Raw genomic sequence first — 16817 nt, 5'->3', positions numbered from 1 at the left:
ATGGACTTACCTTCCATGCAATGCTTTTGTTGGGTAATTTTTTGATTGCTTAGCAATTAAACACTAACTCTGGGCCTTGAATGCAAATATTTTGACACAATTTATTAGTCTTATGTAGGTACATGATATTTGATTAAATTAGAAAATTTTTAAAAGTAATGAGGTAAGCACTGAGTGTTCTTTAATATAATCAATCTTTATTTTTATTGACAATATAAAAGAAAGTGGTCGATAACGTAAAAGGATATGACACAATATATTTATTTTACTATGATGACAACAGCTATAAAATGACGCAATCTAAATATTTATAATCGCATCATGCATATTGTTATGTAACAAATAAACATTGGTTTTATAATTATTGCAAATTAAAACAAAGATGTATGAAGTAATAATCCAGTTCATCATATCTGTAATACCATCGAAATATATTCACCCAGATGATTCTCGGAGCGTATCGTATTATGCGGAAATATTAAATTATAAAAATGTCTGCGAAACGATAAAATTCCGATTGAAATTATATAGTGAATTCGATTTGTATTTGGAAAATATTAAAATTTTTTTTGAGCTCGATACAGTTATTAAAAAAGACGAGTATTTATGGTTTGTTAAGATAAATAAATGAATAGACAACGTTTATACACTGGATGTTATAATTGGTAAATATTATTTTCAATAACGATGAATCGTTCTGTTGCTACGTTCAATTCCAAAAAAGTTGAACCAAATATAAGAAAAGATTTTTTAAGTGGAATAAAAGTTTTATGGAGAAATATTGAGAAAATTGCTCGAGAAGCATTGCACGTCATAATTTTCTTTTACGTAACAATATTGCAAGCTGTCAAACTTTTAGGGTTATTCAAAAACAAAGTTTGATTACTTTGGCTTTTATTGTTTCTGGCAGAACCGGAGTCGGGTCAGCGATTTTGCAAAATAGTCTTTCCTGTTACTAGTTGTATTGGCAACCTAAGAATGCAGAAGTTTAGATAGTAGAATATCTAGATTCCGATAGCTTTAAATGTAAATGAATCAAATATTCGTTGGTTTTGTATCAAAATTTGTAACCATGGATAATAAAAGCTGTCCTCAAATTATACACGTATGTTCTCATTATAAATTTATCTAACATAAATATGCCCTGTTGGATCTCGTAATAAATCATATAGCTGGTGTTAGAATTATAAATGAAACGTTATAATGGTAACAATAAAGCAACCCTTGCATATCATTTGATAATGAAATCCAGCTGAATGGGCGTTGAAATTATTAATGACTCAACCAGACAAACATTATCGCATACACCGTTAATAAATTATATCCCGTAATCTGATGTACCTCACAATGGAATAATTATTTGCGAAAAAAGATAATAATGCGATGGAACCTTTACTAATAATATTAGAGGGTTTGAGATTATGCTATTCCTTTATGATCGCAATTTGGTAAGGGAGTTTTAATTTAAGTGTGGATTTTGTTCACGTCGTAGAGTATAACAGTTTAATTTATTAAAAAATAGGTGATCCGCTCTCGGAGTCTAAAAACTGTAATACAAATTATATACGAATATACTATTACCGAATTAAAAAAAAACATAATTTCTTTAAAATTACATTAGTATGTAAGGTCTTTTGGATATGTTAATATTAATATGTGATTACTATATAACATATTTAGACGTACTGTATTTTGTTGTCCTTGTACTGTATTTTGTTTTAGTGGTTTTTCTCTTAAATTACTATTTACCGGTGATTTGAGCATAATAAAATTAGGTTAATCCTCGATTTTAAGCTAATTAACAAGTTAGTTCTTTTTAAGCTTTCTCGTTAACTTGCGTTTTAAAACTCACTTATATTGTGTAGCTGGGAATTGACATCTAAACTCCCGATTATATCCTTTTTAATTTCGATTATCGATTATCGAGATCATAGGATATATTAATATTAAACAGTCGAAGGTCTTATATAATCTTGAAGACAACTCTAAGTAGTTTAATTAAGCGACTGATATTTATTTCCCAAGGCTCTAACATCCTTATAATTGTTGTTGTATAGCAGTGTCGGTATTATCGAGAAACTGTGCAGCCAGGCATAACGCGCCGCTTTCACGATTCGTATGCTGTGACGCTACAAACACGTCACACTTTAGGACTTAGGTAGCGTTTATACAGAACTAAGGTAGAATTGAACATTAATACAAACCGTATTGATCATATCTAGCTATTAGATAAAGCATCACAAACAAGATTGTCCAATACCAAGTTTTATATTGAAAATTATTATAAATAGGACAAAATGTCACAACGAATGAAATTTGATATATGAAAGTAAACGGGGATGTGTGTACTTTGTTTTTTCTACATTTAATCAATATAACTTTAGGGATAGGTAACAAAATTTTATTGGTAAATAAGCAGATATCAAAAGATATAAATAATGGCATATTAATATATAAGACACACATACACACACACACACAAATATATTTGGTAAAGTACGCTATACGAGATTGTAATATGTTTTCATAGATAATTCTTACATAAACATATTTATGATTTAATTTCCAGTCCAAACATAAGATACGGATTCAATATTTCCTGTTAAGGTCACGCGATGAATATAAAAAGCTTTTTATCTAATAATATAAGATAAATATCACAATAATAAATGTGCGAGATTGTGAAGATTAGTGGATATATAAATGTTGGTAAGTTTAATAATTGTTAAACTCATCGAAGGGATTTATATGAGTTTTGATATTCCAATGAGTTATATAACAGGGTAGATTTAGAATGAATTCTTTAGCTATTCTTTTCCATTTAATAGTTTTATTCAGTTATCTGGACTATAGAATCCAACTAATTTAACAATTGGATGTAATAAATATTTAAATATATACATATAATACTTAGTTATACCGAGATTATTAAAAATAAAACTTAAGATGCTCCTTAATAAAGGTAGTGCTTATTCTGGAACCTGTCAACAAAAAATTTAAATAAGCAACATATACATATATCACAAGGTTTTCAGTAATTTCGTGGGGCATTTAAAATATAAGCTCTCATTTTTGTTTTTGGTTGATGGGCGGTTAACTCGTAGACTATACTCTCTTATATAAAATGATTTTATTAAATTCAATGTGAATTTTATATGAGGTTAAATTATATTATATTTTATAAATTGCCTTTGCTCCTTTTTCGCCTTGTAGTCTAAAAATTCGCTTTATATTTTTTAACCTACTTTAAAAAGAGAAATTTCTTTTCAAGTGACACAATCTATTTATTTTATTATCTAACGCGACGTAGTCACTCCCAACTTAATTTATCAAAGGACAGAGACCCAAGTTTTAAACACCTGACGCCTCGTCTTGAATGCCCTATTTGAATAAACCCAATTTTGGATTTATTGATTAAGGATCGCCAACTATTGGATAATACTCAAAATAAAATCTATGTCGTCTAAAGGGGAATCTTATTTTTCAATGTGGAATAATAAGAAATCTTATGTATTAATTATTTGTTATAATATTAAGTATTAAATATTATTTGGAATTTATTTTGGTCTTAAATGTATAGGTATACACTTTTAATTATACTTTTTTTAAAATTAGGTTATTATTTTTTATTGCCATTTATTAGTATGTATACCATATACAAAAAAGATTTAAAATTTTCCTCTTAGTTTTTTATAATTAGCGCCACATACGGAGCTTGACAGTCGTTAACGTTTTCAGAGGCGTCAATTCAACCACACCTTTATAACGAGCCAATAATTGGCAACACTTTACATCCATTTTTGAGAATTGTATTTTTGAACGGGTCTCCACTTTGTTTCAGGTGAGGGAGCATGACTGCGATATAAACGAATGTGCCAATTTTTAAGTCTTAAAAATGAGAAACAAGAAGACTTAGCGAATTATTTTGAATTTATATTACAGTATCAATGATACTTTGAGAACTTTTACAAAATGTGGCGGCGACGGTGGAGATATGCACCTATTGCTGTTTTACTGATCCTTATTACACGGGATACCCAGTGTCAAGGTATGTGATTTTTAATATTTGTAATTAAATATTTACTGAAGATAAAATATCAAAAAGATACAAACAAATAGTAACGAGATAAATCTATATGTGAGGATGTTTGTGTTATAAGGAAATAAGTAACAACCATTTTCATCTGATGATCATTTAGGTGTTTATAAAAGAAGAGAATAAATTTGTAAAAAAATTTAGTATTGTGAACAAAACAATATTAGGTTATTAATTATTTTTTTCTAAATGAAAACTTCTTAATTTTGAAATAAATTTAAAGTTTAACGAATATATTGATATTAAATTCATGTTTAGTGTATTAGAAAGAAAGATATGTGTAATATACTTACAGAAAATAAATATAAAGATTTAGTCATCTTTAGGAAATCGGTTTATAAAAAAAAGTAACACTGAACAGTGACGATGCATAAAATTAAATTTATTGTGCCTTGTATTATACGTTTGAAATTAAGAAAGCCCCAGAAAAAATACGCCTAGCTGTGCATAAGTTATTGGGTCAATTCCAATGCCCGGAAGCACATGCAGGGAAAGAAATAGGGTTAATGCAGTGTTTATGGATTCTTTCGCTGTTTTGATAACGAACGTGTGAAGTTTTAGTGAAATTAAAGATTAAGGGTAAAATTCTGTTTAAATGGAGATTGAATATGGTTTGAGTTTCATAAAGCAATCGTAAGGTATTCTCGAGTGTGCTCACGTGTCTTATGAACCAATTGATCATATCTGTTAAGAGCGGTGCTCTAAAATTAAGCTCCATTCATACAGGAGAAAATAGCTGAATAATTCTTCAATTCCCATCCACAAGAGCGGTTAGCATAGAAATTCAGTTTGAGTGATATTATTCGGTTATAATGAGGGTATTGTAAATTTCAATGCGTCGTTTAAGATTTTGACATGGTGATATTTTTTTTATTCTGCTCAGATACATTGTTTAGGCCTCTTGTGCTTGTGCTAAGGCCTAACAAATATAAGGTACTGAAATTGAGTTATGGTAGTGATAAATTAAGGAATCGCGATCATTGCTAATTACATGAATGATTAATAAATTTGTACGAATAACTATGCAGCAATACATAGAGTATTAATCTGAGAATTATATATCTGACCTATATATGTTTTGAGGTCTAATTATACTACAAATTGTGATTTAGTATAATAATAAACTAACATTTAATATTAAACGAATTAAAATCATTTAATAAATCACAAACGAAATAAATAATAAAATTTCATCTTAAGATAAAGTTATTTTTTTGTTTCAAATTTCAAAAAAACTTATTTTTTATACTGTAATAGTTTTTAAAATTTTTATCAAAAAAATTAAATAGATTAAAGCATATTCAGTACGTAATAAAAATTTGCATTATAGTCGTAATTTAATGTTGCTTATAATTCAAGCAACAATACAATCCCAAAACAAAAAACATTCGTTAAAAGATACGATGGAGGTAGTGCATTACTATTGTGCTCTTTACAAAGCATGTCCAGTAGGCATTTGTCTCAGAGAACCGGTTTCATTGCAGTTAAGTTGGTAAAGTGATTCGCGTAACAGAAACTTGTTCTCACTCTTTGTTGCGAATAAAAAGCAAGCTAGTTTTATGTAATATATTGTTAACCTTTGTAGACTTTTAGATTTATTAATAATGTGTATTGTATAAATATAATACGCCTATACATACATCTATACACCGTTTTAATTTACAATCGCGTATGTTATTGCCAACACGTTGATGTCAACCTCTTTGGTAAGGCACGAATCTAAAATTAATCTAAAATTTTATGAATATTAGATAAGTAAAATTCTGAATAATTCATAATTAGAGTTCGGAATGTTTTTCTCAAACTCGATTTTTTTCATTACTCGAACAAAGAACTCTTTCAAAGTTTTAATTAAAATTAAATAACAATTTGTCAGACTCGAGCGTACATTGACTCGACAGTTTAATAATTTAACCATCCAATAAAAGATTAATAATCGAATAAGTTGAAAAAAATAATTTAATATTCTCGAAAATTCAATCCTCATATTATGTAAGGTTATAATACATATATCTTTTAGAAACTTAAACATAATGCCAACTACATGATGTAAAACAAAAAACATTATTTTAATATAAAATATATAAAGAATTACAATATTATTCAGTCGTTATCTTGAACTAAAACTAAACTTTATTAGTGTGTTGGATGGAATGTTTACTATTCGCACGAGGTGATTAATGGGCTTGTGTCCATTGCTCTCTCTAAGAGAAATGGCAAAGCTTTGTTCTCACATATATACGTCAGTAGCAGCAGCAACATACAACCCAATCATTAAAATTAATATCACCTGCAACCCTACAAAGCGTAACAAGATTTTTAGTTAATATTTTGTAATCTAACAATGAAACGTTAATTAAAATTTAATGTCTGATTTCGAGTTTGAATCGTCGATCGTCGAGCGATTTCGAAGTTTTTATTCAAACAATATAATTATAGGATAAATCCGCTAATCAGCATGTACGTATTTCTTATTCAATCCCGCAAAAAAAACTTGACAGTTTGGATGAACTTAGGTGTATTCGGAATAAAAATAGGTTTGAGTCATATAAATAAATACGAATCGATAATGAATTTGATTGAATTTGGATAATGAACATTTAAAAAAGTAAACCATGATTACAATAAGGAATTAATCAATCTACCGTTCAATAAAGTGAATAAGGTGACATTACGAGTTGGTTACACTATGTGGGTACGTGGCTATGTGTGTAATGTTCAAACATTTGGCCAGGTTCGTGCGTATGCTTCAATTTAAAGCGTGACAGAGACCGTTATAGGATGGATGGATTTTAACATGGCTACTTACATGTAAGTTCTAATCCACAACAGACTGAAACTAGATAGCTGTAATATATGATAATTTAAGCATATTTTAATTTAAATAAACTTTACTATTTTTGCGTTACTTTTTGTTAATTTAAATAACTTTGCGATTTTCTCATTGTTTTTATATCTAATAGCAAATATCAGTGAATATTATATTTAAATGTGACATACGAAAAAAATATGATGTAAGTTATTTAATAACTAAAACGTGGCACAGATTCATCTTTAATCAATATCTAATACCACGCGGCTTGTGATCCTGAGTTACAGAATCAAATCACGTACGCAATGCCAATGTTTAATGATCGACCCACATATTTCATTCGTAGGTAGATAATGATTTACTTTAAGAGCGTTTTTTATATAATATTTTTATTTTAACCCTGGGAAAAAGCCTAGTGACATATATATGTGTTTAATTTGAAATGAAAAAAAGCTATATTCTTTACCGTAAAGCGATTTCTATTGTTGGATAGTTACTTTAGAAAGTAAGAAAAAATAACCAAAAAGACAAATGTCAATCGTAACGAATAATTCAGACGCTTATTATAATTTATTTAATAGTCCAGATTCAGCTCTGACGGAAATAAAGAGTGTATTTTATATGGTGAACGCAAAATTTTTTGGCCTAATCTGACCCATTTTCCTCGTTCTTATCGTAAATTTTCGTGACCCCAGGTAATATTCTACACATGTGCCTCGTCTCCAAAAGGTTGCAGTAGCATTTTGTGATGTAAACTATAAAAATACAAAAAAGAGGAGAAAATTACATTACATTTCTACTCGTACACCGTTTAAACAAACTAATCAACTCGGTGAATTCCCTTCTAACCGCTATTGTTCCGTGTGCAGGGCGTTATAAACGGCATCGTGTTGGAATTCTTATCCCAGAGGAAACGAACTTTTAGTTCCAACGGTACAAGTTTACAAATGTTTGTCACATCTTACGTGTTCGTTGAGAATACAAGTTTAGAATTCGAGAGAGATAATATCTTTAAGAAACTTCGTAAAACATTAAAATTGTTTTTTCTCATAATGTTTTTTATGTGACATGATAAGGTCACGAATTTAGTTTGTCAAATATGTACTTATAGATAATTAAGAAATAAGAAAATAGCTTTTTCGCGAATATTTTTAATATATTTATAAGGATACATAGTAGATTTGATTGCATACAATTATTACATGATTTAATTTTGTTAACCAGACGATTAGTATCTAACTCAAACAGGCTAGCCACAAAAAGCTTTTAACAGTTCCAAAATACCCGTTTTCCCCTTAAATGGTTTTCAAAACCTCTGTTTTTCCGTTATAAAGAGCTTTTAAACCCTTTCTGCACGTCACGCTCAGGCTTCCCTCACACATGTTCCTAATTACCTTGGATTTACGACGCCACATAAACACTTTTTTTTAACGGCCATTTGTAACGAGCGTTGGTTAAAAAGAACTCTGATGATAAAATTAAAATATTTCTGAATGTATATCTTATTACTTTATATTCCAAAACAACTATTGATCCAAAAATATGTTATGTTCAGAAATATACAAATGTATATAACCAAACACAGGGTTAATTAAATTTATAATTATCAATAATAATTTTCTTTTTGTTTTATTTACCATGAGTCCATAGACTACATTGACAAAACTTATCGTGTTTAATATAAGAAAATGTGTAAAAGTAAGCAACAAGCACAGTAACTTCTGTAACAAGACATTTCTTGCACAATTGTTACGTTAATTCCCATTATTAGTATTGCAAAGACAAACGAGGTGGCTTACCTACCCCAAGGGAAATCTTAGGTGTCTGACTTCGAAGTATGTAACGTATTACTCGCTACAAATAAGAAGCCACCTAATTCCAAGAACTGAATGTATTATACTATAATATTTTACAAAGAGGGAAAATATTTTGAGACTATTTATTTTACTCGACTTTTGAGACTATTATGGCTTTGTTTGTATACTATTTTTAAATTGTCGTGATGGTGTTATTTACGCTTCAACTGTCTTGAAGCTAATGAATAATAAGATAAAGCTCGAAAGGTTACCCAAGTTCAACGTAAACATGTTTGTTCCCTCTGACAAGGACGTGAATAATGAAATACAGGAATACACAAAAATAGGGAAAAATTTGCCTCTGTTTCAAAACATCCTCCTAAGCGTTAGTATGTTGAAAAATGGCATAAACAAAACAAAATAGTCAGCTTTGATCGTGATAAGTTATCCAATTACCTTTTACCTTCTTTGAGAAAATATTAAAGAATAAGGCATGGATAATTAATATCTAATAAAATTAATTTATCAATTTAATTATTAAGATAGTTAAAGTAATATTTTTTTTGTAACACAGAGTCATATTGTAATTATTTTATAATGATTATTGATTGAAAATTACATAAATGTTATGGTAATAAGTATTAACACTATCTATATTGTCTATAAACAAGCAAGAGACTAATATGTGTATATGTGTGTATTAAACACACACTTACATGCACATTTTGTGTCTAAACTTCAAAGACACACACTAGCACATTATATAACACAACAAGAGCGCCAAAATACGTTTATGTTTTCGAGACAGCGATGTTAATATTCATTACATGTAAATTGCTTTATTATTTCGACACTCACGCAATAAGCAGTGGGGTGGAAAAGGTTGAGTGGAATGAGCATTTGATTCTTATTACTCAGGTTTTAAGGTTAGAATGCAACAAAATATTGTAACTCGTACATAAAACAATCTGTCAGGGTAAAAGCTTTTAAATTTTATCGACCGGTATATTTGTGTATCGATGTTACCGGGTATAGAGTTAATAACGCTGGGTCCAAAAGAATATCAAGGTTTTCGATTCCTAATGCAGATCAAAAAAATATATTTAAAAAAATTATTGCTCAAAGCTTTTTCCCTTATTTATATTCTCTTTCATTATATTTGTGTGAAATAATAGCGAGTAACTCAAATTGGGCTGACATTTATCCTATTTTTTATGTTAGATAGTACAGTAGGTTTGCTGGTAACAAATTTTCCCTTGAAAGCTACTACTACTTACCATTACTTTATACTAGTGTATCGAGGTAGTACTCGCCACTGTCGCTACAAAATAAATGACATCTCTTTAGAACATTTAACTGAACTAAAAAAGACAATTTTAAATATTAATATCAAAGAATAAGCGTAGTCCACAGCTTTGCGTTTTAGTGTATTTTACTTTGTAAAAATTGGAATAAAATATATTTTTTGGATCGTTGAATTAATGGAAAACTGACGGTGATATAAAGATGTATTGGATGTGACTCATTTGCAATAAATCTTTATTTAAGGGACAGCTTTTTCAAATGTTGTAGCACTTCCAAAGATACACCAGACACAGACAGAAATATCTTGTTTAAATGGGTTGTGTCTTGGTATATTGTCAATATTAATAAACACTTGGGAACAAATATGTATCTTAAATTAAAGACAGAGATTCATTTCTATTGCTATACTATTACATCCATATTTATAACTTTAGCACTTTCAAATAAAAAATTAATGCTGAAAAGGAGAAGTTTTAGTTTTAGTTTCAGTTTTACCTTTATGTATACCGGATAGTTCATGAGAACTGTTATGATTAGCTCGTGGTAGATTAAAAATAACTCATATTTTTGTAAACTAAACACAAATTTGAATGTAGCTTAATATATATATTCAGGTCTAGAAACATATTGGTTATAAATAAAATACAATATATACAAAAAAGTAGGAATAAGGAGATAGTAAAAAAAGACTTTACTTTACAATCATCGGCAACAAGTATATCAATGGTATTTTTATTATTCGAAACATAATTTTTGTTAATGTTTCGAAGATAACAAATGTAGTAATTTTTCTTACTAAAATAAATAAATACGAAAATGTTGTTTTCTGAAAATACTTTTCAGTCAGTAGGATTCTTTATTTTATTAAATGAATTAGTATCGTCAAAGAGGATTTGTATGGCATTATGTCGTGAAATCCATTATTTTATTGTTTTGTTAGCTCCGCAATTTGGAGCGCTTTGTAGTGATAATTGGGTTTATCCTCAAAATAGAGTAATTTACATTATTTTAAAATGTCAATTACACGTCTATTTTATTCTAAATGATATGTTATCCAATAATAATAATATAAAAACATTTATAATCATATTTTATATTATTATTTATACATGACATTTTTCTATACAAACAATTGTAAAATTGTTTTAAGATAATTCCATTATACTAACTTTTTATAATATAATAGGTACAAGAGTCTTACAATGTGTGTTTAAAGTATAAAGTAAATAAGTATTGTTCGGGATATTGTAAGAATAATAATAGACTTAACTATAAAATAGTATAAGGTACGGAAACCAAATATATAGTTCTAAAAGAACTTCTTAATTTCAGATGAAAATGACTTCTACTACACTCCTGATAGAAGTTTTGCTCAAGTGCAACAACCTATATTTTCAAATAGTCGACCCACGACCTTCTATGATAATAGAGATAGTTTCAGAGTTGGGCAAACGGTACAACCGACACCTTACAATGATGGGCGCATAAGATTTCCAAGTCCTAACTATAATCAAAATCCTTCTCCATTTCAACTACCAACCGGACGAAGTCAATCTAGTTCGCCATATTATATCAATCAAGCTGACGTGTCTACTTCACAGCGTCAGAGATTTAGACCAGCACTACCCTACAACTTTCAGTTAGTTCATCAACATCCTGCTTCAACTAAAAGGCCAGACTTATCACAAATTCATTCTGTTGCATATCAGAATGATCCTTCAAAGCCGGAAACGTTTTTAGGCCAAATTACCATAAATAATCCTGATATAGATTATCTACAAAATAACAGATTCAAAAATATACCATTTGATGGTAATAGCCTCAAAAGTAACGGCCAAAGTGGCCATATTCCACACGACGACGAAATGGATAACGACGACCACGACATTTTCGACAATCATAAAGTCACTACTTATAACCCGACTAAGACCGAAAGTCGACAGAAAATAAATGTTAAACCAAATACTCTCAGATTTTCACATTTTGATAAAATACCTGGAATAGAAGTAAAGAAAACTGTTCAAAATATACCATTAAATGAACATGGAGAAAACAATAATTTTAAGCCACTTAAAAATATTCCAAATTTGTATCAAGGATCTTCTACAGAATATAAATCTCTTTTGGACATTGAACCGCTTCTTGAAGATGATATAAGTGATATTAGTTCATTTAGACAATTAATGAAGAACAATGAAGGTTCTTTCGATGTTCAGGTTATAAAATCAAATAAAAGCAAAGATTCTTACGACAGCAGACCTGATGCCAGTTCAATGAGTGCTCAAAATCTAGCTGACAATTCTGCGGTTAAGGCAAAACCTATTGAATCTAGTACTATTTCATCAAAAACACAAGCAGCTAATAATTTCAACGTTACCAAAGTACATGATCATGATACTAACGATGAAGATATAAATGAAGAGGAAGAAGAAGTAGGGGAAGAGTATGTTGAATATTATGATGATGAAGAAAGTGATGTTAAACATACAACAGCTAAACCTATTACTAGTACAAGATCTGAGCCTATTACTGATATATATGATGAATACGATTCATCTGAAGATTCAGAAAAACCAAAGGATGAAGTTAAAATAAATAATACAAATACTTTTGAAGTTCTTGTAATGAAACCTAATAAGACTTTGGTTAAAGATGACAACTTTAAACAATTTGTAGACACTACTGTCATTGACCAGACAAATTCAGCTTCCGATAACGACACAACTGCGCCCAGTTTAAAGTTTACATTTTCTAAGGAAGATGTTTCTTCAATTGAACCGCCATCAATTTTAGGCCAAGAAGTAGTTTCAGTTGTTACTACTAAAAGCGTTGTAAATGGTACTATTTCGATTCCCGATGTGACTTATCCACCGACGCCCAAAAGTAAAACTGTTACTCCAGCACTTAATATTGAAAACAACGACACTTCTCCAGTGACCACAGAGAGTTGGATTGTCGTAGCGTCAGTTCAAACTAGCAGAAGTGTGTCAGGAGCACGATTTTTACCATTCCCGGCTGTAGAACAAGAAGAAAAGAAACAGGTGTTAGCCGAAGACGAAGAATCTGTCACCGAAAATCCAAAGCAAGATTTAAGTAGCGTTGCTAATAGTCCTTCCTCGACAGAAAATATAAATGATAAATTAGATAGTATACAATCAGAATTGTCTAGTGCTGTTTTATCAGGAAATCTTAAAAATGACAACAAAAATATTGAATTAATTACTGAAACTACTCCAGAACCTATCAGAAGTACAACGGTAGCCCATAAGATAAATGTTTTTACTTTAAAAAGTACTCAACCTTTTGCTATAACAGAGAGATCTTTCCCAGAGCCTTTACCTGTCCAGATTAAAAAGTTTGTGCCTCGTGTAACTTCCACCACTACACCTAAACCAAAGAAAAAGTTAGTGACCATCATGGATGATTTATCTGGTTTACTTCCATCAGGGTATAAATCAAGACAATCGTATAAAGAAAAACGTACTAGTACAACTTCAACAACGACGACGACGACGTCTACTACAACAACCACAACGTCGTTACCTTCAACAGCTTCTACTGAAAATTTAATTATAAATGGCACTCAAGGACGTTCATCTGGCATCAGTTCTAAAAACAAAGTCATAATATTAGATGATAAGTCTTTACTTCCCAAGGAATACAAGCCGAAGCCACGAGTTCCAGAGATTTCGTTTAACAAAAATCAAGATGATATAAGTAAATTTTTACCCCCAGGGTATAAACTGGAATCAAATTTAGATAATAATGAAGACACTATGAACACATCTAAATTAGACACCTTTAAAAATGTTCACGAAGTTGACATTTCATCATTTTTACCAAAAGGATATAAGTTAAATAGTACTACAAGTACTACCACCACCGAAAAACCTAAACCGTTATCAAATATTCAAGTACATACTTCAGATATAAATGCTTTTCTTCCACCAGGCTATAATATTAATAATACCGAAACAGAAAATAATGATAGTCCTTTAACTAAGTTTAAAATAGTAGATGTCAAAAACTTTTTACCGCCTGATTTTCAACCCAATAACTCAGAAGAAAACGAGACGACAAGTACAACTACTTCTCCTGGGAAATTTAAATTGGTATTTCCATCTAGACCAAGTGGCAAAACAGCAAGAAAAAATATAACACAAAAAGTTATTATGGGTCCGCCTCCCGTTACGCCAAAGATTAGGAAAGGATGGCCGACAAGGTATTTATAATATATTTTTAACACTCAAAAATTTTTAATATTATCTGTATATATTTTCTTTATTATTTGTTAAACAGGGCTTCTACTGAATTTACGGGTTGGCCTTCACCTTCCACGACTCCATTTTCAATTGAAAAACTTCTCGAATTACAACGAAATGCGACTTCTACTACTCCACTTCCTGAAGTAAGTACTGAAACTACGACTCGTCGAATCTTTTCTACAACTACTACAACAACAGTCCCTCCACAACCAACCACACCTGGAATATGTCGATATGAATGTGATATTGCAGGAACGATTAAAATAGTTTCAGGTAATTCATCCGCTTTTGTTTCATTTTGTAGCGTATATATTTTCTTTACTAAAAATACCTATTATAACTATATTTGTAGGTGTTAAATGGATACCAGAACTTTTAGATCAACATACAAAAGAGTGGCAGAAATTGGCAAAGGAAATCAAAAATGAGGTAATTTTTGCACACAATGTTTTTGTTCTTTAATATTATCCTACATTAAATTGTATTTATCATTATAAAATTTCAGCTTAATTCTGTATACTCCAAATCTGATTTACTAAGTAAATGGTACAAGGGTATCCGCATAGATGGTTTTAGTCAAGGTTCCGTACTTGTTGATTACTTCATCGAATTGAATAATGTTGAAGAAAAAGTTGATACATATCAACTGAAAAGACTTTTCCATAAATCTCTCAATGAAGCTAAAGCCGGTTCAGTTGTTGAAGAAGAAATAGAAAATACGTTTGATCCTGATGCAATGGTCGGAGATCAACCCGAAGAAGATAGAATGAAAAAAAGTGATGAAAAGATGACTAAGACAATTGATAAATCTGCTGGCAAATTAGAAATGGGAAAATTTGTCATGGATCCGGCTTACACGGAATTCATTGGTAAAAAAATTATATAATTCTGTACTTTGTGCTATTTGCTTGTTGGTTTGTTTGATTTTTTTAGTTTTTATTTGTTTCTAATCTACTTAATTATTTTTTAGTGTTACCGAAACGAGAGGAGCCTGTATTAGTTGAGACAGAAGAGGAGTCGCTTCTCCCGCAATGGGGTATTGCTGTCATTGTAATTGCTCTAGCGTCCTTGTTATTCGTCGTTATATTTGGAGTTACTGTGGTAAGCATGTGTGTTTAGTGAGGTTGATGAGCAATATGTGCATTTTTTAATGACGAAAAACTTTAGTCGTTCTTTTTTATTTTTAGCTTGTTAATCGCCAGAAGAGTACAAAAACAAAACAGCCAATTCCACTTAGCGAAGACATGCTGCGAGAGCTTGATAAAAGTCACATGGGTGGCTTTGATGACATACATCAGTTAAAAGAACGTGATTTACCATATTTACCCTCTGGCAAGGTATTTTTAAAACGAAACGTGTTTGTTTATAAAAGACAATTTGTGATAACCATTTAAAATAAAAATGTAATCATTATTTTTATTTATAATCTTTACTATATTTTTCAGCGTATGTCTTCAGCTTTTATAGAACAGTTGGCTTATCAGAATCCTGGTGATTCTTGGAGATCTGAATGGACACCTCAAGCACAAAAATACATGCAACATTACGCCCCCGACTCGGGCCGAGGCTCCCAGATATACGGCACTACTGGAAATGGGTATGGAATTTAAAATTAGAAACGACGTATATTTCTAAAATGAGGGTATTACACTAATTTGAATAATTGTGAATATTATCGTTTCAGAAATATTTTAATTAGCACATATTTGACCTACTTTAATTGGCATAAAACACATTTTTATAAATCTATTTTTTTTACAATAAACAGATATGGAGGTGGCGGATCCCAGTTGTACGGACAATCTGGTGTTGGTGCAGCAGGTTCGCAAGTCTATGGCTACACTGGGGAATTTCCACGTTCTCACTATTCTCGGCGACGTTCTGACTACGATAGCAACTTCTAGATCTTTCCCAATAAAACTTTAACTGACTTCTTGACAATATCTATAAACCTGATTTTAGAATAAGGAACAGATTCACACGTAGTCCAACATATTATTAGACTGGGCCTTAACAGGAATTGGCTAATAGTATTCAGAACCATCAGCAGCAGGTTTTGAAATAGGTATGCTTTATGAACCAATCAAATTTCAAATATTAATGAAGTATAAAAAATATAGTAAAACTTAGGTGCTTTTAGGCCGTTCAATTATACAGTTCATATGGTGCCAAATAATAATTGTTAATAGCTTAAATAACGGATTTTTCTCATTTATTAAATGGCCTATCGTAGCAATAACATTTCAAGAAGCAACAATAAACTATAAATAGAAAAAAAAACTATACATTAGTTTGTAAAAGATTTAAGAATATTTGCCAAAATAGTAACATTGACTGATTGTGAGATGTAAATAGTTAGTTTAGATGCTCACCTTTATTAAAGAACGTTAGGTGAGTCTGTAGATATCAATGCATACCTATATTTGCTCAGAACCCGTAGATATGTCGGCAGTGTGAGCGTGAATCACCTTAGTGTGCCAATTTGTAAATATAGAGAAAAACTATACCCTTTTTTGGGATGAGCGTTAGTATGAATTAGTGAC

At 30.4% G+C, this 16817-nt stretch overlaps 1 protein-coding gene across 1 annotated transcript in view; it reads left to right on the top strand.

Moving 5' to 3' along the window:
- LOC116775048 (mucin-5AC) overlaps positions 1 to 16554 on the top strand; it is a 38975-nt gene extending 22421 nt beyond the window's left edge. The window contains exons 2-10 of the mRNA XM_032667882.2: positions 3842 to 4048; positions 11342 to 14231; positions 14309 to 14547; positions 14627 to 14703; positions 14780 to 15143; positions 15245 to 15375; positions 15462 to 15611; positions 15720 to 15871; positions 16043 to 16554. Of these exons, the coding sequence (XP_032523773.2) occupies positions 3973 to 4048; positions 11342 to 14231; positions 14309 to 14547; positions 14627 to 14703; positions 14780 to 15143; positions 15245 to 15375; positions 15462 to 15611; positions 15720 to 15871; positions 16043 to 16178 (4215 nt within the window). The 5' untranslated portion in view covers positions 3842 to 3972 and the 3' untranslated portion in view covers positions 16179 to 16554. The remainder of the gene's footprint in view (positions 1 to 3841; positions 4049 to 11341; positions 14232 to 14308; positions 14548 to 14626; positions 14704 to 14779; positions 15144 to 15244; positions 15376 to 15461; positions 15612 to 15719; positions 15872 to 16042) is intronic.
- The last annotated feature ends 263 nt before the right edge of the window (positions 16555 to 16817 follow it).

This window comes from Danaus plexippus (genome assembly GCF_018135715.1).
Source record: "Danaus plexippus chromosome 3 unlocalized genomic scaffold, MEX_DaPlex mxdp_30, whole genome shotgun sequence".
In the NCBI taxonomy this organism is placed as follows: Eukaryota; Metazoa; Arthropoda; class Insecta; order Lepidoptera; family Nymphalidae; genus Danaus; species Danaus plexippus.
The sequence above is the reverse complement of the archived record's forward strand: the minus strand, read 5'-3'. Positions and strand labels throughout refer to the sequence as shown.